At 26.1% G+C, this 26,356-nt stretch overlaps 2 protein-coding genes across 2 annotated transcripts; both read right to left on the bottom strand.

Annotated features, from left to right (window-relative positions):
* Positions 1 to 2,591: 2,591 nt before the first annotated feature.
* LOC145834995 (glutathione S-transferase Mu 1-like) lies at positions 2,592 to 4,995 on the bottom strand. The gene is made up of 2 exons (XM_082942525.1): positions 4,790 to 4,995; positions 2,592 to 3,261 (listed from the first exon to the last, which is right to left on the bottom strand). The coding sequence occupies exons 1-2, from the start codon at positions 4,984 to 4,986 to the stop codon at positions 2,808 to 2,810; spliced, it is 651 nt and encodes a 216-aa protein (XP_082798651.1). The 5' UTR covers positions 4,987 to 4,995; the 3' UTR covers positions 2,592 to 2,807.
* Positions 4,996 to 8,316: 3,321 nt separating this feature from the next.
* On the bottom strand, positions 8,317 to 19,252 carry LOC145834243 (sodium-dependent glucose transporter 1A-like). Its single transcript, XM_082941620.1, has 10 exons — positions 19,176 to 19,252; positions 13,769 to 13,906; positions 12,617 to 12,794; positions 12,425 to 12,541; positions 12,011 to 12,118; positions 10,763 to 11,169; positions 10,410 to 10,547; positions 10,064 to 10,157; positions 9,429 to 9,562; positions 8,317 to 9,049 (listed from the first exon to the last, which is right to left on the bottom strand). The coding sequence occupies exons 2-10, from the start codon at positions 13,832 to 13,834 to the stop codon at positions 8,912 to 8,914; spliced, it is 1,380 nt and encodes a 459-aa protein (XP_082797746.1). The 5' UTR covers positions 13,835 to 13,906; positions 19,176 to 19,252; the 3' UTR covers positions 8,317 to 8,911.
* Between the last annotated feature and the right edge of the window lie 7,104 nt (positions 19,253 to 26,356).

Genomic DNA, 26,356 nt, shown 5'->3' with positions numbered 1-26,356 from the left:
CTATTTTGATAAAAATTAAAATAATAAAAAGGTACATTTGAAACACTTTTCTTTTTCTGTACTAGGTATAAACGATAAGTATTTAGTTTGTTATCTAGTTACAATTTTTACTCACAGTATTTAATAATTTAACAAAATAGTTTTCAGTTAAAAAGTTACTTTAAAAGTAAACTTCTTCTTATAATACTAAAAAAAGTATTTAGTAGTTTTAGTTTTAATTAACTTCAAAATTAATTTATTTATTTAACTAACTTACCTAAGTCTTCTAATAAAAAACAAACTTATAAACTATGTTAAGCTGACAAACTTAAAAATTTTCTTCATCTGTCTAAAACTATTTCAGTATGTTAAGTTTAACATCAAACAAAATTAACTATAATTAGTTTAAAAAATTAGAATTTACTTTATTAAACAGAATCTTAGTAAAATTCCACATAATAAGCAATCACAAAATACGAAATGACACGCAGAAAAATATTAGAAAGAAGGTACCACCAGTATTAGTTATAGCTAAATAAACATAAAATTAACCGAGAAAAATACGTAACACGTATTATGATTTTGTTTCTTAAGATTTAAAAGTTTAATTATTTTTTCTTTTTCTTTAGTTTGTAATAAATTGTAAAAGCATGTGGTGTACGACTTAATAACCGAACGGTTTTTTGTACACCAAGTCATTAGTAAAAACTTTTTCAGCGCTTTTTTTATCATTCAATATACTACATATATATATACTTAAAGATTTAAAAAAAAATTCTGGTCGATAGTGCTCGACATATTGAATTGGAGCTAAATAGTTATACTATATAAAAAAAGGCATATACGACCGTTTCGTATATGATTTATAACCTCCTATAGTCATCAGTAAAGCTAAAGATTATTAACAGTGTTTAACAGAAATTTACAATTTGAAAAATTTATAATCATTATGACGTAGTAATAATGAAGGTTTTTATTACAGTTTAAAAAATTACGCTGATCTTGTTATTTTAAGAATTTATGCATTTTGGAAAGTTTGGAAAAGGTTGTATTAGAAAAACGTTTTAAACTACTCGTGTTACCGGCTTAATTTAACTTTGATTTAATACTTAAATAGTTTTAATTTATAAAAAAGTATTTTTGGTAACGAATGTATTTATTTTGTTGTTCGCTTTTTTTGCCTTTTTTTGTTTTATCTAGCATTACACTAAACAAAAAAGCTGAAAACTTTTTTAGAAAGCTTTAATGTTTTTAATAAGTTTTTACTTTTAGCGAAAATTAAAATAAAAGGTGAGATATATAAGAATAATAAATATTGATAAACAATTTTCTTTTGTTTTTTAAAAGCACTGATAACTTTCTAGGTTATCAAAAATCTACTTGTTAAATTTTTGAAACATATACAGTTTTAAACACCATAGTATGCAAGGATGTTATGCTCTGCTCCTCTTATTTCTACATGCACGGGTCTTACATATTTTTTATACTTATCTATGTGTTATAAAGTTATATATAGACTACTACAAGGGTGAATAAACTTAATTCAACAATTTTTCTACCCATTAGACTTTATTATTACTTTTATTGTTTTGAAACTTTCAAAAAAATCTTAATTTAAATTGGTACTAGTGAAAACTTTAAACAATTATAGCTTTTCAAGGACGATATTTCTAAAGCAGTTAAAACTAGTTTTTTTCATATATTTTTGTGTTAACTTAATAATTATTAAGTAGTTGAGCATTTAAAAAGATCTAAAACTATTCCGTTCCATCATAACACTTTGCGCTAAAGTGCCGAAATGTCACCCAGTGCTAAATGATGAGCCGTGTTAAGTTAACGCTGTGATTTTCTGACAGCTACCCATTATTTCGTCAAGACTGATAGTATTACTGCATGCTTTGTGTTATTATAGATTACTAGTTTATTAATTAATACAGTTGGGATTTAATAGTTATTACTTCATAATAAAATGCTTTACATGAATTCTAAGCGCAATATATTCATAATTTAGGAATAAGCTACTTGAAGTAAGACCAATATTTGAAAGTTTAGTACTGTAAGTTACTCGTAAGCAAAACACGTAGTTAGTGCTTGGAGACCACATTTCTAAGTACTAAATATACCAATAAAAATAACTAGTGAGATATAAATACATTCTGTCGTTATGAAGTGATATCAAAATAAATTATTAGATAAACCTTAATTTCTTCAACCTTATAATCAAGCCAAGTTTCTTTTTGTTAGTTTTTTTATAAAAGTACATTACTTATTTTAATCATGCTTAAAATTTTGTATAATTCAAGCAATTAACATTTTAAATGATATTTTCTACTAAGGAGTTCTCAGACTTTCTACTTTAGTTTAATTTTTAAACAAAAAAAATCGTTTTTAAACAAAAAATTGAGTTCAACTTTTACTTGTTAGGTTTTTTTTAGAAATTGACTTTTTTATAAAACACGCAAAAATATAGCATTTAGTAACTGGAGTTTAGTTGTTTTTAGTGCTTAAACTTAAAATTTTTTTAAAATAAGATTAAACGAGTTTAATAAACTTTTATTTTTGTTTATATTTTAACATTAAAATTAAAAATAAACACCATTACATACTAACCATAATTTTAAATTAATATTTTTTATTTACAATTGAAATCAAAATTTAAAAAGACGTTAAATAAAGGTGTTTTATGTTCTTTATATTTTCTAAATTACATGAGCTTTTATTAAATACATTAAAATGTATAGATACACTGTTAATTAATATACGAGTTTAATTTAAGTATTAATAAAAAAAACAATAGTATAAACAGTTTACAAATCGTCAATAACAATCTACGGTTGAGTTTTTCCTCCCCAAGCAGACTGTGGGCCGTTGATGGGAAACTTTCTGAACCTCGCGGAAGTCCGGTACTTTTTGATTGCTGGCAAACCGAAGAAGTTCTCCCAGTACTTTTTGCACTTGGGCAGACTGTCGAAGCACCCCGGAAAGAGGGTCTCGTAGTAGTCCATGACGCTCGCGATCCCGAAGTCGACGTAGGACAGTTTGGACGCCGCCCACTCCCTATTAGCTAACACTTGCTCGAGGGGGCGGAACTTGTTGGGGATTTCCCTTTCAAAGCCGTCTTTCAGATTTTCGAAGTCGGGGTTGTAGCAGAGGTGACCCCAGGCGATCCTCAGGTCGATGAGGAACCCCTCGGCTGCTTCGGCCCGCCTCAGGTCCTCATCACCATCCGGGTACAACTTCCCTTCTTGGTACTTGCGAGCTATGAACTTCATTATGGCCAAGCTGTTATTGAAATATTTCTAATTGTTAATGCCTTTTAAACTTACCAAAAAACTATCTGCTTCTAGTATAGTGACTCATAAATTTTGAGTTTTATAACTTAATTTATTCTAGTTTATTTTTGTTAAATACTTTAAAACAACAACTGTAACAATCTACAATTCATGCTTGTTAAAATAAATTGCTTTATTTACTCGAACGTGAAATTTCAATTCAAAGCAAACAAAAGCTTATTACGCTCCAGTGCTCAATTATCGTAACAACATTAGCATTTTTACAACTCTGCTTTTAATTTATACTTAGTTTCACTTTTAACACATTACAAAAATTTGTTTTTAATTTGCTACAAAGATCTACATGCTTAAATTAGTAACTGTGTTTGAGCCCATTTATTGTTTGTATCAGTGGTTTTAAACCTTTTTAAAAGCTTTGCAATCTAAATTATTGAAATGTTATTACTGTATATATTAGAATATTGAATGTAAAAGCTCTAATTAAATAAGACAACACTAGCTTTATGTCTTGAGAGTCTAAATATATAAATAATGTGTTATGAGTAGTTAATGTTCATGCTAACTATTTTAATATTAAATGACACAAAAACGTTGTGCCAAAGGCATGTAGCATTTTATAGGTTCAAGAAAGAATTTACTTTATAACTAAAAACAGCTATAATAATTTACATTCTCCAAGCATTCTCAAAACAGTTTTCCCAATTCCCAAAACTACATTGTTTATTCGAAGGAGTAAATTTCTTTCCAATGTGTATATATCGGCGATTGTCTTTTAAATATGCGTTAGTTACATAATGTTCTACTGGTTTAGCGTTTACGATCTATGAACTTCGAATGATCAACGCATAATCAATTTAAGTATATAAAGTATAAACTACATCGAAGAAAATACACATTGTCCAGTAAAGAACAGTCTAAACTTTGTCAAGCGACCAGAACACTTAGTATCCGTCTAAGAACTAACGCCGCGATAACCCTTATTGTAACGATTATTTCGTCAAGACTGTTAGTATTGTTGCATGCTTGTGTTATCATAGAATTCTTGTTTACTAATTTAAACAGTTTATTTCTTGAGGTTTAATAACTATTACTTTACAATAAACTACTTGAAAAAATTCAAAGTATGTTTAATTCAGAACTTAGGAATAAGTTACTTAAGTAAGACAAAAGTTTAGAACTGTAAGCTACTAGTAAGCTACACGTAGTAAAGCTTAGTACTTTGAGACCACATAATTAAGACCATAAACATAACCAGTATTATAAATACATCTCTGTGGTTATAACGTCAGTGAAAAAAATATTTTATCAAGTTTTCTGTACACAGTAAAGTAGTTCTTACGCACATAAGTGCGCTCTGGTTTGTATATTTATGAACAACACCTTCAATAATGTTTTAAAATCTTAAAATAAAGCAGATGTTTCTTGAGTATGAAAACTAACGAATTCATTAACATCCACTAGCTAGTGTGTCATGTTTTACAAGAAAGTTTTACTCGAATCACTTTTTAACAAACTACCTCTGCGAAATTTTCACATCGCCGTCGGTGTACACGGGCAAGTTCGGAAACTCCACCCCGAGATCGTACTTCTCCTTGAACCACCCCTCCCTGTCGGTGACGTAGTCCATGACGTAATCGACTCCCAGGTACTCCAGCATCAACCGGTGGGTGTCGCCGAGGCCGCGCAGGTCCCAGTATTTGAGCGTCACGGGCATTGTGGTAAAATAAAGCTGGTTGAAAATTTGTAAGATGAATTGTTATGCTGCCATAAAAAGCTGCATTGCAAGTCGAGCTGTTGACAGTTTGACTTTTAAAGTTTAGGTGTAAGTAAATAAAGAAATAACTACTACTTTACATTTAATTACAAACTTTAGTTATATGATATCACACTTTTTGGTTATTATGCTAAATATCAAAAATGCTAAAAAGGTTACTTGTTGAAAAGTTTAAACTGATGATATTAATCAATAATTTCGTTTCTACTGCAGTTTTATGTTTGTTTTCAAATTCAAAAAAGTAATATTAGTATTAAACTATGTCATAGCAAACACACTAGTAATTTTTTTTTTATATGATATAGAAACTACCTGTGATTTAAAGTACTAATATGCGTACTAATAACTTTTACATTTAAAAAACTCATTTATTTCAGTTTTTACTATTTTAAGTAATTATTTAAGTACTTCATTATTTGAAATAAAATTTGCTAAAACAAGTTTAAATAACTGCCACTTAGATATTTTAAAAGTCTCTCTTGTTTAAAAATAAAGCGGCTAAAACCTGAACTAGTTTTTTAAACTTTGTATGCTAAAAAACACAAACAACTATAAAATAATAAACGAGCATTTGTATAACAGCCACGTATTACGTTATGACTTACGAAATTAAAAGGTGTGATTTTTTTTGCTTATTTAGCCGAAAATAGTTAATCATTAACTATTTCCAATAACTATACAATGAAATTCAGCCGTTAATAAAGCAGTTTGATCAAGATTATGACAGAGCAAAATAAGTCAGTATTAAAATTGATAAAACCCAAAAACTCATTGGTTAATTTTTAAATCAGTCTGTATTATAAAACTGGTCAAACATTTCACCTTGACCTTTTTACAAGTAAATATCACGAATTTTAATACAAGTAAATCTTATAATACTTAAAAAAATTGTATTAAACAGATCTCTTAAATCTTATCATAAACTATGTGTCAATTCTTTAAAGTTTTGACAATAGATAACATAATTTTACGTAAAAATAAATTAAATGAGAACAAAACCGAAAGAATGACATTACTTAGCTTAAAACAAATAAGCTTTTAAAGTAAATAGTTGTCTAATAGGGGAGAATTGCAATTTAATTTCTACCAAAAAAGTACAAAAGATGTTTTTATCAAAACATATACAGATTTTAATAAAGACAAAAGTTTTAGGCAATGTACTAGCCTTGTATTTCATAAAAAAAAATCATAACTTTTGTTTGGTTTATGCCAAAACAAACGCTTTTATAAAACATTACAAAACTAAACTCAATTTTAATTTATTTTTAGTTCTACAGAGTTATGTCTTTTTTTCTATTTTATAGAAACAGAATATAGTTGTTTTGTTGTATTACCCGTAAAGCATTAATTTCTGTAAGTTAATATATATTAATGGTTATTTTAAAATTTAACCAACGTTGATTTATTTCTTTTAGAGTTAATAACTTATTAAAATTTATATCTAAATTTAACAACAAACATTTCATTAATTATATACGTATAAGGAAAAAAAACTAAAAATTTAATTCAACTGACTATAAAAATAAAACATTTTTTTTTTATGTGTTTTGGTGATCGTCAGTTATTACTAAACTCTGAAAAGAAAGTTTAATGAATAAAAATATTGTAAAACAAAAATATACTGGTTTAAAATAAAAGTCTATAAATCGTTGGTAAGGTGGGTAAAAAGGAATTAAACATCACTTTAATTAATACAATAATTATTGTATAAGTTGAGAATTTTTAATTGTTTTATTTAGAATTAAATCACGATATTAAAAAGTTCCTGTGACAAACCAAATCAAGTAATTTTAAATTTTCTTTTACCCATGACGCTAACGATTTCTAGCCTTTTATTTTATTTCAACTTAGTTTTGATTTACAATACCTAACATTAGTTTGTTTAAAAAAAAATTTAGGTTTAATTAAAAACTGAAAGTACCTAGAGTGAAACGTTTTTTGTTTTGATAATGCATTGAATACAATCTTTATAGTTGAACATTTATTGCAAATTACTATTTCTAGTGTAGTGATCATAACTTTAAAAAAACTGTTAAGCTTCCACTAAAATTATATTTCAAGTATAGTGGTGTTAATAAGCAAACGTTAAACAAACAGTGTTTTACTAAAAAGCATAAAACATAAAAACAAGTAAAGAAACAGAAATGTTTAATGCATAAGATAAAAAGCTATAATTTTTATAGTATCAATTCAAACGTTTTACGTTTTGACGCTAGTTTTTAACTAAAACAAGATTTTTTTCGAGTAGATTTAGTCACAAAATCACTTTTTTATATCTTAAAAGTTGTGCTGTAGTGATCTTGATATACTTTTTTATTAAAAAAATTCGATATTACTGAACTTTATTTTTATTAACTTTAAATATCTTATGTTTGACAGTAATTTAAAACGTTTATATTAGTTTACTCATTTTATATTAAAGTCAACATCATTGACATTTATTTTAGGGTGTTTAGTTTTACAGCTACTTTTGATTTTCCGGCTGAAATTTTTTTATGTTTTGGAAACATCGTAAAAATATCCTGTGCAAAATTTTAGATGACTTGAAAGAACTTTCACATTGGCAAAAACCAGTTTTCTGAAACCACCCAATGAAAAATGTATAGGATCGAAAAAATAGGAATTTGGAGCTTTACGCTAAAAATTTCTTACATGTGGCCAACTTTCACACAAACACACAGTGAACAATTTAAAACGATCTAGAGAAATTTTTATGGTGGCATTTCTTAATTTTATGTAATTTTTATCACTTTTTGTAAGTTTTCTTGAATTTCCAGTTTTTTTTTTAACAAAAATGCCGTCATAAAAACTTTCTTTTAAATGTTTTTAGTTGTTCAATATGTGTTTTTGGAATAGTTGGCCACATATGAAAATTTCACCGTAAAACTCTAAAGTCGTATTTATTGGATCCTATACATTTTTCATTGGGGTGGTTTTTAGAAAATCGGTTATTGCCAAATAGAAAGTTTCTTCAAATCATCTCAAATTTTGCACAGGGTATTTTTATGATGTTTCCAAAGCAAGAAATTTTTTCAAAAACTCAAAAGTAGCTGTAAAAATAAGCACTGTAATAATGTAATGTTTAAGCTTACTAAAAGACTCAAGCTTAAATTTGTTACTACACATATCGTTTTTATATAGTTGCTTTATGCTTTACTTTAAAAATACAATAAGCATATACAGATTTAACATTAGGACTAAATAAAAAGTCTAGAAATTCAAAACTTTTTTTTTTCTTTTTATTGAAATTTAAAACTGATCCAAGTTTTTGCTTTACAGCTTGAACTTTTGACATATTTCTATAACGATTTTTAAAACTTGTAAATATATCAATAAAAATTTGACTAAACTTCTATAATAATGATTAATTAGATAAAAAATTATATTGAAAAGTAAGAAATAATAATAACAAGGCAGCACGATACAGTTGTAAAATTTCAGAAACATGAAAAAAATGAAAGTAAATATCATTATTTAGCCTATATAAACTTTAAATATAGTTATTGTTTTTAATATTTCAGAAACATCGACATAAAAAAAAAGTATAAAACTAAAGTATATGATTTTAAGTTGAATAACAAAGAAAAATTTATAGCATCGTACTACTCAAATAATTTTAGACGTGGTAGAACAAATTTAATATTTTGATAAAACAATATATTAACTTCTTAAACATTAAAACAAAAATTTTAAACTCGCTTATAAAAACAGTAAAAATAAAGTTAAACATAAGAAAAAACTAATCAGTTCTAGCAAACATACATCAATAGAGTAATTTAAAACAAGTCATTTCCTAGTTAATGCTTTAGTCATTAACAGTAAACTGGTACGACACAATTTATTTGTTGGGAATAAATAAAACTTGTTATAAAAAACTGTCTTTGTCGTCTTTATTTGAATTTTCGTTTTTGTTTTGCACAAATTTTTTGTGCCTTTTTCCGCTGTAAAACATCCAAAACGTAACAAACACATTGGCTGCCGCTAGCCCGACCAAAAGGTAAACCTTGAAAACATCATAAACTGTTTATTGTTTGTATAATATCAAAACCAAAAAAAACAATATTTATAATTTTTAAGTGGACAATCAGTTATTCCCTGATAAAAAGTCTGCAAGAAACAAAACTGTTATTACATCAATACACAAAATTTATTTTTTTTAATCCTAAAAAATATTCCTACACGAACAATAGTTACAATGCTTCATTCTAACTTCACTAATGATCTTATATAAGTAATAAATTTTAATAAAACTTACTATAAAGTTACTTTGATAGAAAATTAAAACGTTTCAACTGACAGTTACAGCAAGGTTTTAAAACAGATAATAAAGACCAAAATATAAGCGTTTTAGATTCGATTAACCGATCAAAAACAAAACTGACCACGTTGAAAGGGTTCGTGATAAATATTTTCCCGGCGATTATCGGGGTGATCATGCTGCCTGCAGTGCTTCCAGTTGCAAATATAAATATGTACGTGCTCGATACGTTGGTTATCTGGCTCGTCCACGATATGCCTTTAAAAAAGTTTGGTTTTTTTATTCTTTTATTACAAACGAGGTAAAGTTACTTAATACTACTTTCGGGATATAAAGCATTAATAGTACACAGTTTTTTCTTTATTAAAAGCGATCTCGTTTCAAGTAAAAGTTTTTAGTATAGCACCTATATTTTAATATATTAACAAAAAAAAGTTGTTTGAATTTATATAAAAGCTCTAAAGGTATTGGACTTAATTTTGGTGGTCATTTCAGTTGACAAAGAATTTTATAATAGTACACATTTTCTATCTGTCTAATTTTCACAACATTTTTTTTCCAGTTTAAACTAAAATTATAAGCACTTAATATTTTCTTATGTATAGAATATAAAAGAACAATTTTTTTGGAAAAAGCACATTTTCTAGTATTAAGACATGTTTTTGTCCTGCATTAATTTTGAAAAATTCACTCATCTATCCAGCATAAACACTGAAAAAGAAACTAAAACAAAACTTGACCGCTAGGTGATGAACTAACCGCTCGAGTAGAACCATGCAACGCAGAAGCCGTGAAATACTGATTCGACCCAATATAATGTGGGCGTCGTCTGACCAAAGAATGTGAACACAACCTGTTTATATATAATTCTTGTTAATAAGTGTGCAAAGTTTGTGTATTGATGCTGGAATACTTCCTGATTTCAGCTGTTTACCAAAAAAAATGTTTAAATACATTTTGAACATATTTTGATCTTAGCAAATCTATTGTTGTAACAAGCACAACACACGTAAACAAAAATCAGTCTAAGTAATTACAACAGATTCACTACTTGGAAAAATGAATAATATTTTAACATACCTGAGCAATAAACAAATTCACTTACCAAACCGGTCGTGGTTCCCACCAGGCTGCAGAGTATCATGGTTCTCGGTTTCAGGTAACTGGACACCAAGATTCCTGATCCCCTCCCGCTCATGAAACCCACCCAGAACACCGTGTTCAGCATAGCCGCGTCTGAAACCTGATCTTTATTATTAAACACACAAAAAAAGTATTTGATTTCTAAAAATGTTGCGAGGAGATTTCCAAAACTTTTTTATTTCAATGGACGCGCTTATTTTATCAGATTAAAAAAAAATTGCTTAAATTAAAAAGTGCTTAAAATTTGATATTTTTTTTTGAAAGTTTAAAAACAAAATCGCTTCCATACGCTGAAGGCTTCAACCGACATCTTACCGTGAAGCCGAGCCCGCTGCAGAGAGCTATCGAGTATATGTAGCTCTGGTACAGCAGTTCCAAGCTGACTATGACGAAATAGAAAAGCAGCACTGGAACGAAAAACCAGATGACGTCACCGATCGGCTCTTCCGCTTTCTTCTTTGACGATGACGTCACGCCAGACTCTTTTTTGGCTTCCGACGAAACTTTGATGTTGTTTTCCACTTTGCAGAGGGCTAGTATAACCATGACGACTCCGGTGAGCAGGGTGAAGGCGCCGGACATGACGTAGGTCCAACCGACGGGGTTGAACTCCGTTGTGACGTCATCGTTTGAGTGCGATGACGTGTTTGTGGTGATTTTCACTTCCTGGTGGTGGCAGCTGTCGTCTGATTGCGTGTCGGCCTTTTGCAGAAACGGGCCGGCTGTGATGACAAACGATCAAACATGTTGCATGTAATTGCAAGGTTTTAAGTCTATAATTCAATTGATAAATTCTAATTATGGTAATGATAAATCAATTACCATGCTGAATATGTTAAGTTATAAATGTTTAAAAATTGAATATTGATGTTTTGCAACTAAAATAAAATGTTTTACAATAAACTAAGAGTAACGCAATTTTATTTACATAATAGTAAATACATGCAAGCTAAACTTAGTATGCTAAAGTTTAACAAAGGCAAAATTTTAATTTAATCAGAATTTAAAGCTAGTAATATCATAAAGCAAAGTAAAGCATTTAAATACAAACAATGTAATACATTTAAGTAAACAACAAAATAGAATAAAATTTTGGCAACAAGATTTCATTAACTAGTTTGTGTTTTGAAAAATAACATTTACTTTTGATAATATAATATATTAAGTTGGTTTTTAACTTAGAAATAGCTAACTTATTCTAACCCAAAATGTTTCGAAAACTTTTAACATTCAAAAAAACATTTGAGTACATTCTTATACAAATCAGAGTTTACAAGGTATAAATTTTGAGAGAACACTAGTTTCAATTTAAATTTCAAAGAAAAATGTTTATGTTTTTGATTTTTCTTATCATAAAAAATGTGCAATTAAGTATTCTTTTTACAATCGAAGGCTAGAACTTGTTCTAATACAACTTTATAGACTGTTTTATAAGTAAATAACAAGAAACTTTTATAGTACTTTAAGCTTAACTTAACTATTGTACTTACATAGAAATAGTTTAAATTTAAGATTAAAAAAATCATTAATATCAAAACAAAAACTATGTTTGTTAAAACAAACCTATTACGGGAGCAAGCACTGCACCTATGCCATAAGCGAAATGGAAAGACTGGAGGTAAGGTCTCGACTGCTTCTCCCCCCACAAATTCAAGTACATTGATTGCGAACCTAATGATTAATGCAATAGGGAATTTTTATTAAACAATAGTATTTGTTTAAGAAAAATGCCTAATTTTTATTGAATAACAATTGTTAAAGCTTGTTTGTTCACTTTTCGCTACTTGCATGCAATCTTATATATGAAACACGATAGAAAAAAAGGAATTATTTAGTTTTCTTTAAAATTAAACAAAGTTAAAAGTAGATCATGGAGCATATAAAACATAGGATAACACACAAAAAAACGTGGGCATCTTCATTAAAAATACTGAAAAAGATTAAAAAACATGAAAAAGTATATGAACGAATTGAAACCTGCATCGAGGTAGCCGAAGAGAAGTCCGGTGACGGTGGACGTAACGACCAGCCCCAACAAGGAGCCGATCCACGGAGTGATCAGCATCAGCACACCGCTCACAACGATACCGGCACCTTGATTGTTTTTTAATATTTACATTAACAAAACAGTTTGTGTGAGAAATATATTGATAAAAGTTAAAAATGTACCAATAGTGAAGAGCGGCTTGTATTCTCTGTAGTACCTTATCAGGAAGCCGCAGAAAATTGAGCCAATCAGGTTGCCCGCAGCCCTCCCGCTCAGCACGTACGAAACCGCGTCCACTGAGGAGTTGACGTTGGTGGCCAGGTACAAGAGGGTCGGACCGGACAGTGAACAGAACAGCCCCTGGATGTTTTTGTAACAATAAACTGTTTGTTGTGTTAAGAACACTAAAATATAAATTTAATAGTTTATATAATAGTTTATTGAACGATAAAAAAAGCGCTCAAAAAGTTTGGTCTAAGGACTTGGTGTACAAAGGAACCTTTTGGTTATCGAGTCGCTTATAAAGTTTCTTACGAAGTATTACACATATTTTTTTTATCATTCAAATATTTATATCTTTACTAATAAAACAACCAGTTAAACAAATTGAAAAATGAAAGAAAATAAATAAATATAAAAAACTGTTCTCTAAAAAATTAACTATTTTATAAGTGATTTCATTTGGCTGCTTTGCTTATCCATGAACCAAACAGTCAATTAAGTTATTTTGTAAAAATTAATTTACTACTTGATTTTATCATTTGTGAATAATTTAAAAATTGTGCATTGTTACATAGTTGTGTTAAAAGAAATCCCTAAAATAATTTTGTAAAACTTAAACTGTTTGGTGTTTGCTTAATTTTTCTGTTTGGTTTATGAAGAGTTAAAATATGTGCATTATTATAATTTTGTAAAATGCAAGTAGTTTTTTTTTTGTTTTCTGTAAATAATTCCATCTTTTAAGTTATTTATTTTTTCATTGCTGTTAAAACATTAATGTTTTGATTTTAGCATTTATCAAAGAATTTCTTTGTAATGTTCCGAAAAATGTCAAGAGCACTAAATCATTAACAAAAATTGTTAAACACATTTGGACAAAGAACTTGTTCAGTGGAAGTTATGCTAACGAATGCTATTAAAATTTTTAGTTGAAATAAACTAATACAATTGAAACTGGTTAAGTCTAGATTAATTTTTAGAAGTAATAAAGTTTATGCACCTAAAATAAGTTTTAATTTTTGTAACTTAAAACTTTTAAAATATTATTAAAAATTTAAAATAACGTTTAACTTATGAAGCTAGATACATAAGTCAAATAGAGGTTGGTAACTCACATAACCGATTCTGGTCAAGGAAACAGCAAAAACAACAGCCAAACTCCAAAACTTCTTACTATGCATAACCGCAAGAAAAAATCAATACTTTCAGCATAAGAAATAGTAATAACTTTCTAGTAATACATTCATTTGAACCTGTTAAAAAATACTTTTTTGTTAGTTTTTGATTTTTTTAGATGTTTATACAAAACTGTGGTTAATATACACTTAGTATGTTTTGTAATTAATGTATGACTCCCAGAAAACGTTTTAATTACTATTTAGGCTGTTAAGATAAAAACAATGTACATTTAAAATTCGTAAACAATTTTTGTATTTTTGCTGCTTTAAATGTTTTACCTATAAAATAAAGTAAAAATATTTAGAAATGTGTAATTGTAACTCACAATACTTTCATTTAAGTATTTTTCTACATATAAAAATTATTCTGACTAAAACTAGTATACATGTACTAACTAAAACTTTCTCTCTAAGTTATAAAAAAAGTTAAGTTAGACTGCCTATTTGATTAACATTTTTTATATGTAAACCTATAGCTGGTTTGAAGTTACGACGTTCAACTACTACAGTTTTTAATATAACCATATTTTGTCAAAGGTAACTAGTAATAAAACAGTTTTATACTCAGAGTTTATCAGTTAAGCAAGCAACGACCACAACAACAAACTCAAATGAATTTTATTAAATAATAACGTTTTTCTAATACATATATACATACATATATACATGAAGTCTTTTTACTAATTAACTACCTAAAACTTAAATATTACGTAAACTTATGATAACTACTAAACAGTAGTTCCTATTAAAAAATTTTAACATTAAAATATCGTAGTTGGTAGTCTTCAATAAAATATTAATTCTAAAAAAAAGAATTAAGTGGAAAATATACAAAACAATTTTTAAAAACAATTGTTACATTTTTACCAATCGTATAAAAAGTTGTTTTTAAAACAGAAAAATATCAATAACTAATCTTTGAAAATTTTTATCAATTGAAATTTTCTTAACTTTCTTATAAACCAAGTAACAATAATAATTAAATAATATTTTATTAAGTGAGTAATAAAACTAATAGTTCTATCACTCACTTATTACAATGTTTGTTACTTAGGTTATTTCCGTTCATAAAAAAAAAAAAATTATTATAAATTTTAAAGATATAACTATTGACAGCTTGATTTTTATTGCCTTAGAATTTTGAAAAAGCCTAAATTATTCATAAATTCGGTGAAAAATAGTAAGCTTTCGAAGTAGAATTTATAGATTGTATTTAAGATCGTAGAAGTAATGTTTGAAATAATAAAATTAAAGAAAAAAATAATAAAATCTGGTTTACCTCAAGTATTATTTTTTTGTCTAGCATTTTAAATTAGCATAATATTTTAAGGCTTGTTTTTAAGCGTGAAATGGGTTTATTTATACAAAAACTGAGATTTGTTGTGCTTTGAAATTTCTGTTTTTTTAGATCTAATTTTTTTTTAAATAACCAATACTCTAAAAAAGTATTGAAGTCTAACAGTTAAATAATAGAACAACATTATACTATTAAGCACAAACAATTAAAGCACAACATTTATTTACCTTGATTTGAAAACTAATTTAAAAGCTAAATGCTTACAAAGCACTGCAAATAAAAATCTGCAAACAAAATAAACTTAAATTATTTCGATTTACTTATTCTTCAACTCATTTATTTTATAAAGCTTCACTAATACCCTTAACATCAAATCTAATTAGAAAACTTTATGTTCACAAATAACTGCAAATAAGGGTCTGCAAGCTATCGCAACTTTTTTTAAATACTTAATTTGTTTTACAATTCACTTGTCTCTTAAAGCTTCACAAAAAAAAAAACTACTGCAAAAAACACCAACAAAACTAATTCTGCATTATTCAAAAAGGTTAAAACAACAGTTCATTATCCTCATGAGCTTACAACAATCGGCAAGTAGTGACGTAATAATGCTGGCATTCGAGATCTATCAATCGCATTTTTATCTCTCAACTGCTCGACAACGCGTGAAAGTAAGATTTGCTAATTCTTAAAGCAAATTTTCTTGCTTTCAGCTTTCTTACAACTTCCGCTTATGAGAAAAAAACTTTTTTACTTGCTCATAACATGCTTCCAAATGTGAACATTATTTACTTTTCGTTTTAAAATTTCAGAAAAAAAAAACTAATTTTTAATTATTTACAAAAACAGTATATCACTTTCATTTATTTTAAAAATCCTATAGTATTTATCCCAAATAATTTCATTGATTTTAATTCCAGCCAAAAACCCAATCTGAACACTTTTTAGACATTGAAATGTAAATCTAAATCGTGTATAACACAGCATGAGTTGGTTTTAGGCAATAAGGAACATAAAAGACTTGTTTTTAAACTATTAAGTTTTTTCATAAAAAACATCGAATAAATAAAGTACCACAGTAGAATATACTCATTATTTTGATTTGCTTGTAAAACATTGACTTTATTTAACATGAATCAGTAATTTTTGTAAGTATTGATAGTTTTCAAAAACAATCTTGAAGTCAAAGTTGATTATGTATGATTTTTTTTACTACCATGATATACTAACAACAAAAAAATATTTTGTGTTATTGTATAAAATATATTTAAAAAAAAAACTCTCTCTGAGTTGATTCTAGTGATTTAATGTAGTTTTTTTTCTCTTTTACAATAAAAAACTCGTTTAAATTGTCAAACAAGTTTTTTTAGTGGAAAATATATACAAATACTTCTTTAAAAACTCCTTGCTTTTAAACTTTTGTCTACAATTTTTTATACAGAGTTTGCAATACTTTTAATGAATTATAAATTATGAAGAATACATTTAATTAGTACTGTAATGTAACCAACAGAATTTGTAGATTAGTTAAGTAGTTTTAGTAATGTCAGTAATTAGTAAAGCAACTTTTGTATCTTAAACCGATTAAATGGCTTCATAAATTTATTTAGTTTGATAGCTAAATTTCGGTAATATAATTTTAGTACATTTTTAGCAAAGAATTAGCTTTTTTCTCAACGGTAAAACTTAATTATTTTAAATACATCAAAAAATTACAACTCCGAATAAAATAAAAACAAATAAATAAATATACCCTACTATATATCCTAAATAAGTAAATAAATAAATATACATCGATTCATATAAAATTGCACATACTACTTCTTTGTTTGCTGTAAATTTTCATGAAGATATTTGTGAACAAAACTATTTTAATTAGTAAAATTATAGTAACTAAAATAGAAATTAGAACACAATTAGCTAAAAAACAACAGGCTGAAATAATAAATAAAGTACATATAAAACTTTTTCGAATAATTAACCTTTCAGTAGATAGTTTCTAAACGTCGAATGTGCTATTTAATCAACAAAAGATTTTATTCGAAAACAAAATGAAAACTTATATCATGACGTAGTTTAAACGTTTTAATTTATGTATCATTGTAGAAGCATTGCAAAATAACTAAATAGGTTTAGAACGGAAATACTACATAGGGTAATAGTTGTAATTTTAAAATCATTTTGTTTAAAATAATAAAAGTAAACTTCACTATAATTAATAAATTTAAGTAAAAAATATTTAATTTGAAAGTTATTTAATACAATAGCTTCTAATTGTCAATGTTCATCAATGCATATAAACTTAACATAAAAGCTATTTAATTAAATGAAATAGAGAAAAATCAGAATTTACTAAACAATTTTACAAAACAAACCAACAAAAAATTATGTATAAATGCCAAAAACTTCTGTGTCAACTTTTATAAACTGATTGTCTAGTACAAAAGTGTACAAAACTGGTGTTAAGTAAAGTAAAAGTTTCACGTTTTCATAAACCTTAAAAGTACTTGCAGAAAACAACAAAAGCATTACAAATAACTTGAACTTCTTGAAGTTTCCTTCTTCATTCTTTGACAAGCCAAACTTTGTACTTAACTGAAATTCTTTTTTAATTTTATTTTGTACATTACTTTAAAGTTTCTTTGTTCCTACTGCAAGGGTAGCTTATGTAGTCTTTGAACAAAACATTTTAAGCTGTTTTAATGTTTTTAATTAAATAGTTTTCAATCTTTTAATATTAACTCTTTTTGCAAAACTTTAAACTGTTTCAATATTTTGCAAAATGAATTAACATGAAAAAAGTTTAATACACAACATTGTTTACTGTTTACCAGTGAAGAAAAAATAGCAAATTTAATCACAAGTTTAAACCCAAGTGAACTGTTTGCTCTTAATTTTGATAATTACATTTACTCTTATAAAATTAAATTCAAAAAACATTTAAAATGTTACTGTAGTTTTTAATTTTCAAACAACAAAATTTCATTTTAATATACAAGTGAAAAATATTTTAATTTGTTATTTTTCGAATTTTTACTTACAGAAAAGTGATGACAAAAGTTTAAAAAAATTCTTTCTTGTTAAATAGATGGTTTTTAAAACACATTTACGTTTAATACAGAGTTATTATTATTATTATTTTTACTTCAAAATTTACTTTAAGTATATATACAGATCTTTTAAAACTGTTTAACGACAAAAAAGCTTTATTTTGTATATTTTTTAAGCTATTTACTAAAACAGCAGATAATGAATATTTAGACAATCATAAAAAATACTGAAATTTCTATTTTAATATATTTTTTTTAAAGTTTAACTGTACATACTAACAAAATGTGCATAACGCATATTTTATTATCTGTAGTGTTTTAATTTATAAATTTTATTTGAAAATAATTTTTAATGTAGCTAAACTTTTTCTACTTATTTTGTAGTTGCATAACTTTATGAAGATTATTTTATCATAATCAAAAGCTATTACGAAATCCTTAATTAAAACATTGATTAACGAAAAAGAGTTTTTAATTTTCATGATGTTGAAACCAATGGGAGTTGGTGACCCAAAATCCAAAAGTTCATTTACTTTACTATTGGGTTTGGACATAATTACTAATTTAGTCTAGACTTAGTATTACTAGATATAAATAACCAGGCACAACAATTGAGTGGGTTTCTCTATTAAACGAACTTCAATGAGTACAAAACCAATTTTAAAAATCACAAGAACTGTTAAATATGTAATTTGTGTACTAAAATACTGTATAATAACTACTATAAAAAACTCAATAATATTTTAAGAAATACTTAATATTAAATGCAAAACCAAGTGTTGAAAAATACAAGAACTATAAAGTATGTCACTTATGTGAAAAATGCTTAATATTATAAACTGTAGAAAATGCGTTAAGTAAATCACTTGTTGATAATCAAAGGAGCTATAAAATGTACAGTAAGAGAATTAAAAAACTTTCTTTAAATAACAATCTTTAAATCTAACAAATACAATTATAAATATATATACTAAAGCTTTATTAAACAAATCTATACCAATATTCAAATGTCTTTCTTGTAAACAGTCATTGCAGCTCCTGGCGGTTCAACACACTCAGTCTGGACTATCAGCTTGTGACTAAAACAATAATCGAAAATTTCGTCAGTCAGTTTCATAAAAGAGAAATGCGCTCTCATTCTCTTTTATTCTTTTTACGTCATAAAAAAAAGTGCGCTCTCATTTTCTTTCTTACTTTTTGTTACATCTGACTTTTCCCGCGTAAGAATTTTAAGTGCTTTTAATTAATAACTGCAATAACTCTTAATTTTCTCTTAAAAACAAAACGGTTTTCAAGTGAAACTTGGAATATCGTTACAATGTTACGAAAAATTTTCGTTTTGTTTATAAATGTTCAAAGTATATTAAGTGTATTAATAAATAGTTTGTATGTATAATTATTTATATACTTATAGATTTTAGTGTCTTAATAAGAGTTCTCAACTTAATTAAACGAGAAAAATGATAATATTTTATTTCAAAGAATTCGGGTATAAAACAATGCTTCACTCTACTAAAGACCAAGAGAGGTTTAATCATTAGTGTTTAATTTTTTTGATATTATTTGAATAATGCGTTGTATTCTTTTTGTAAACTTATAAACAATGTAAACTTAAAATTTTTAACTTTTTGAAGTAAGAATATTTATGATAAAATGTTGAATTCTTCGTGCTTAGATTTATTAAGTCATATAAATAAGCAACTATCTGACAACAAATTATAAAATTGTGAAAAGTTTTAATAAAAAAATACTTGAATAGTAGGTGCAGGATAAAAAAAACTATAAATTTTTCAAAATTTTAACAAAACAAAAGACTGAAAGTTTTGGGTAAGATTTAAATTTTACATGTGAGCACGTCCCTTTACAAGTTTCAAAATCATTTTTAAAACGAAACCTTGTTTGAATTTTTCTGCAAAACTCAGGCTAGACATTTTTTGAATCTCATGCTAGTTTTAATGATTTTGTATTTTAGATATAAAGTCATTTTGTTTTAGACTATGATATACGTCAATTTGCAAGCTTTATTAATTGCTTTGCATAAAATTTTACTACTTAACACAAATTTATAGTCTTATAAATTTCATTTTAAATTACTTAGGAGCAGCAACTTTGATGAAAAAAAATTAAACATCTTACATAGAAGAAGGCATTAAGTTAAATCAAACTGTAGTTAAAATTCTAAAAAATCTATTCTGATAGTTTTAAACATTAATGTTACGAGTGTAAATAGTTTTAAGTTGATTTAGTAAATAGTACTATTATTTTTAATTCCTATTCTTAATACCATTCTTTCATTTTTGTAACAAAGGATGTACAACTAAAGATTAAGATATTAAGAGCTGACAGACACTATTAATGGTAATTTCTTTAATACCAAATGAATGTTTTGCCTTGGTAGTTTTAAATGTTTGAACCAATAAATACTATTTGCGGTATTAATGTGGGATGTTAGTTGAATCATTCAACTTGAATGTGTGTTTTTTTTTCGGTTAAAATGTTTAAAGTTTCAGTAAAAGTCAGGCTAACACAGACTTGTTTGTAGTTAAAAATAGTTGTTAGAAAAACTCCGGTTAGTATGGATTTAGTCTTCATGAGCTGTTATAAAAACATTTTAAAACTTTAATTAACTATTTTTATTAAATTATGTTGAAAAACTTTTAATTAGTCAGAGAACCTATTACTTTTTTGCTATTTCTAACGTAATATTATAGCATAGTATTTTAGTTTTTGGGTTGTTTTGTACATTTTCAATTAGTATGTTTAAAATATTCTATATTAACTTTAAACTACAAGTTAAGAGAACACTTTTAGCAAGTAGTTATTCAATAAAACATGTTTAATTGGACCAACTTTACGCCAACCGCAAATAGTTTTTTTAAATTAAATTTTTACAATTAAGTTAAGCACACATTTTCTATTAAACAATAATAAAAAAATCTAGTACCATACAGGTTAAAATAAACTTTGCTTGTTTAATTAGATTGGATTAGCTAATTTTTTTATAGGTTTTTCTTAAAAGCTAATCTAAACTTCCCATTTACCGAAATAGCATCTTATTAGGAAAAAAACTTAATTTGTTTTTTTAGTAGAAGGTTTGTGGTTTGTTTTCTTAGTACAAAAGCGCATAAGTAACCTAACAAGTAAACGCAGCTGGCTTCTGTAGACGTTATTTCAGTTTGCATTAGAAGTACTTTTTTCTTTTTATTTCTTTGTTGTCTTGACTTGTGCTACGGTTTTTGAAAGTGTGCATGGCAGTGAACTCGGAAAAACTGTTTAGTATTGCACAACTTTTTACTGTAGAAATTTTATATCAAGTGGTGTCTGCTTCATTGAAATTATTTTAGTACTATATAACACAGTATACAGTGTATACTATACACCTTAAAACGGTTCTTAGAGTAAAGAGTGATATAAATTTTAGATTATCGTATTTGCAAAATTCATAAGTATTTTTTTATATCATTATTTTACTACCTACGACCTACTCTATATATTTAAAATAAATTGTAAGTTGTATAAGTATATGATATCAAATATATTTTTTTTGTAAAATCTTAAACGTTTCATGCTTTTAATAGAAATTGATTAAAAAAATGTTTAAAGTTCTACTAGAACAGTCTCTTATTTTAATTGTATTCTATTATGAAAGAAAATCTAAACATAAGCATACTAGTTATAGCTGTGAGAGACAAAAATAACTGTAAATGATTATGATAAATATCTATTTTGAAATAGATTCTAAGTATTTACTATTTAAGTTAATATTTTAAAATAAAATTTAGTAATATATAATATTATAGATATTTAGATGCAGAGTTTTCAGAAAGTTATCAAGTTGGTACAAATTTTGAACACGAATGCTTTATAAGCATTATTTTTTTAACTTAAAATGGCATACCGAGTAAATTTTGTATTTTTTTGGATTGACAAATAGCATGCCTATTTAGGGTTATTTATTATGAGCAGTTAAATCCTTTAATTCTAGAAGTACTTTTTGTACTTATGTAGGTAAACTAAGTCAGATAATTTGCTAAACACTTTCATGATTTTGAATAAATTATTTTTAGTCTACAGTTTATAAGTAATTTAATTATATTAATATACTTCTTTTTTATGTAAAAATTATTTTTATAAATACTGTTTTAGTGTTTTTACCTTTTGACACAACCTTTAATTTTGTAGTATTAATTTTATAAAGCAGTCTTTTTTATCTTTTAAGTAATTTTTATTTCATTTTATATATTTTTATAAGTTACATTCTTTAATTTTATAATGCACTTAATTTTTTAAACAAAACTTTTAAAAACAACTATATTAGTTTTCAAAAATTGGTTAAACTAAGATTTTTCTATGCTTCCTTATAAATATTGATATTTTTTAATTTTTATTAGACTAATTATAACAGTTGATCGACACATTAGTTTAACGTATATTTGTTAAAGTTAGAATTTAACCTAGGTTTATGCTTTCGAAAGAATTTTTACAAACTTAAATTATGTTCTTTAAATTAAATAGGGTAACAAAAGCTAGCTTCAAAGTTTAATTAAATCTGCTTTTAAATTTTAAATTCGTTGAGCTTTTTTTCAATTATTTCAAATTTAATAGTATTAAAGGTATAATATTGTAACTTGTTTTAAATTAAACAATTTAAAGTTCTCGACTTGAATGTCTTTAAGGAGATTTTTATTCAATATTTATTTTAACAGCTTATAACTAATAAAAAAAAAATTTCACTTTTATACTTGCATATAGGAGATCCTCAGTTGTTGTAAATAGGTCTTATTCAAATCGAATATTCTTATATTGTATTAAAGGTATAGCTAAAATTAGGTTTTGAAACATTGTTTTCACTATCTATAAATAACTTTAAATATGAGCATTTGGTTTTCGGGTTCAATAGAGTATATAACAGCTTATTTTTCCCAGTTGCCTAAGAAATTTTTGCTTTTCGATTATCACTTAAATTATAATAAACAATGTACCAAATAGGAATACTAAAGTTATTTCTTTCGTACTTATTTAAAACTGAAACCTTCTAGTAAACAAACAAAAACGTGCAGTATATTTTGAAAACTTGACTATAGTTTTGAATGTTAAACAAATAGTCATGTTAGTATACATACCATCCTTGCATGTCAATTCAGGTATATAATGTTAGAGTAACACAATTGAATTTATTAAGGAAAATAGAAGTTTACTAACTAATTTAGCATTTCATCAGTTATATAGGTAAAGCTAATTAATGTTCACCACTTCTGCTTAAGTGTGCCTTTCGAAGATTTAGTTTTACCTTTACAAGAAAAAAAAAGTGTCCTGAAAATCATTGTGACACTGATTTTTCTGTAAAGTCAGCTAAGCTTGTCCTATGCACATTAAATTTTACTTTCAAGGCTATATAATTATTTTGTATGTTAAGAAAAGATCAAGGGTTTATTATTGTTTTCTAAATATACAAATAGTTTTGGTTGGCAAAAAAGTGACCTAATAAGAAAATAAACTAGAGCTATTAAAACTAACTACATAAAAATATTTTAGAATTACAAGTATATGTGTTTTGTTTACTGTTGGGTCATCAAAAGAAATGAAAAAAGTATGTTCCTATAAAAATTGAGAAAGTTTAAAGAAGTTAAAAGTCTAAAATAGGGATCTTTTTTTTATTAGGATCTGGCTGGATCCTGCAGGTCACCTGGTTCAAGTTGTGCATTAAAAAATATGAAATCATTGGTAAAATTTGTTGCAACAACACAACAAATTTATTTGTGATTCTGAAAGTTTATAAATAAAATCTAAGTCAAATCCATAAGGATTTTAATATTTCACTTTAGTTGAATAATTTAAATAACTGTGTATCTTAATGATAGTATAAGCTACAAGTTGCTTTGTTAAATTGTTTTTAACAAATTAAAAATTTTTCAGAGTTGACTTATTTATAATAGCATTACAGTACCTTTTCAGTAGTTTTTAATTACTGAAAATATTTTTAAACCTTAAATTAGATTTTCTAATAAACATGGACAAGAAAAGTTTTACTTATGAAAACCTAGAACTAAATAATTAACTAAAAGAAAGTTGTATTAGTAATAGTGGTGTGGTCACCCTGATTGTTTAAAAGCTAGAACTTTTTAATTGAAGAAAAATAAATCAGAAAGAAAAGAAAAAATTGGGTGATTTTTAGTATTATTAAAAAATAAATTTACAAGTGAATGGTATACATTTTAGTTTTGTGTAAATTTCTGAAGAAGATTGCTTAACTGGGTTGCCACAAGGTCAGGAAAAGTCAGGAAATCAGAAAAAAACTAGAAAAAAGATGACAAAAGTTAGGAAAAGTTAGAAAATTTAACAAAATTAAAAAAAGGTCAGATTTTGTCAGATTAAATTTACAAAATTCCTTATTTTCCAAAGCCTTCAAATGGTAAAAATTTGATAAAAAATCCTATTAAGTCAGAATAAAACTGCAAAATTCTCCCTGTAATTTACAAAATTATTTAAATTCCAATGCCTTCATCTGGTATAAATTAATAGAATATCCTTACTAAAACTAAAAAATTTTTCTCTTAACATATTGAATGACTACCCTATGCAAACAAGAATTTTTTATAAGGTTTTTAGTATTGATGATCTTTAGCAAGGACACTTCCATAGTGCAACTGTGATATATACACAAAAGTTTATCTAAAATATTTTTTTTAGAATCAAAGTGGTTTTTGTTTTAGTAAATAATTGAGGCACCAAAATTGGAGGTAGAAAAAAAAGAATGCAAAAAGAAACTAAACCCACAAATTATGGCTGTATTATGAGAAAAGATTCTCTTTGACAATTGTAGGGGCAGCAGATGAAGGAAACCATATCTTTATTAGATGAAAAGGTTGAAGTGCTAATAAAGAAATAGAGAAAATAAATTTTACTACATAAAACAAAAAAAAAACAGTGTTTGATTAAGTTCTTTATTATTTTAAGGTTTTAACTGTCATAGTTTGTTATTGTTTTAAGGTCTTAGTTGTAAAAGTTCCTTATATGTTGTTTGTTTATTTAGATACGTTTATGTTAGGAAATGCAAAAAAAAAGTGTCTTTTTTCAGACAAGCTGTGTTTATAAGGTAATAAGACAAGTATTTTGCTGATAGAGCTGTTTATTGCAAATTTATCAATCATACACAGATGGTTCTAGTGATGTAACAGAAGTTTGATGATTGAATTCAGAAAAAAAAAACTGTTGTTTTAACCTGCATTAAAATTAAATTGAAAGCTTTATATAGTTTCATATGTTACATTATGTATTTTAGAATAAGTTTAAATTAAGAGTTTGATTCAGAACGGTCAGTAAAATTAGTAAAAAGTCAGGAAAAATTCAGGAAATTTTTTTCAGCTTGACCTGTGGCAACTCTGGCTTAAATAATACAAAAAATAAAATTTAGATGAAATAGTATATTGTGCCATTTTGGTTTTTTTCTTTCATAAAGAATTTATTGAACTTACAAATTTTTATGATTATATCAGGGTGGCCATTTTACCAAGGAACTTAAAAAAACCTGGAACTTGAAGAGCTAATATCTTGAGTCTTAAACATATTTATATATAAAATATTTCAATTTATGTAATAATAAAAACAAATTTTATTTACAAAACAAAACTGTTTGTCTAAAACATAATAAAGTACAAATACAGTATCTTTTCAATAATTTTATCCTGTTATTTAAAAAATACTTCAAATTTAATTTACCAACAAAAAACAGGTTTACCAAAAAACCTGTAATCCTGGAAAAACCTAGGATTTGAAAACTTTAGCAAATAAAACCTGGAATTTTGAAAATTTTAAATAAAATCTGGAAAAACCTGAAATTTTAAACAACTTTTTCTTATAAATAATAATATTTAGAATTGTGACAAAAATTCTATTATACAGATAAAAATAATTGTTGTCATTAATTTTTTTTCATTAGTAAACGCAATTAAAGTAGCTTTACAGTGTATTTTTATTGTTGTTATACTATTTAAGACATATTTTTTTACCTTACACTTGATTTTACACTAAAAAAGACCCAATAACTAGTACTTTTAAAAACATGGAAAACATTTCTCAAAAACATTTGGAAACCGCAAAAAAAGGCCAAAAAACTTGAAATTTTTAAAAACCTGGAAGAATTAAGATAAAAACAGTGGCTACCCTGGTAATATATCT

Source organism: Thalia democratica, chromosome 4 (genome assembly GCF_965202585.1).
Source record: "Thalia democratica chromosome 4, ktThaDemo2.hap1.1, whole genome shotgun sequence".
Taxonomy (NCBI): domain Eukaryota; kingdom Metazoa; phylum Chordata; class Thaliacea; order Salpida; family Salpidae; genus Thalia; species Thalia democratica.
Note: the sequence above shows the minus strand (reverse complement) of the source record. Positions and strands in the feature narration are given on the sequence as shown.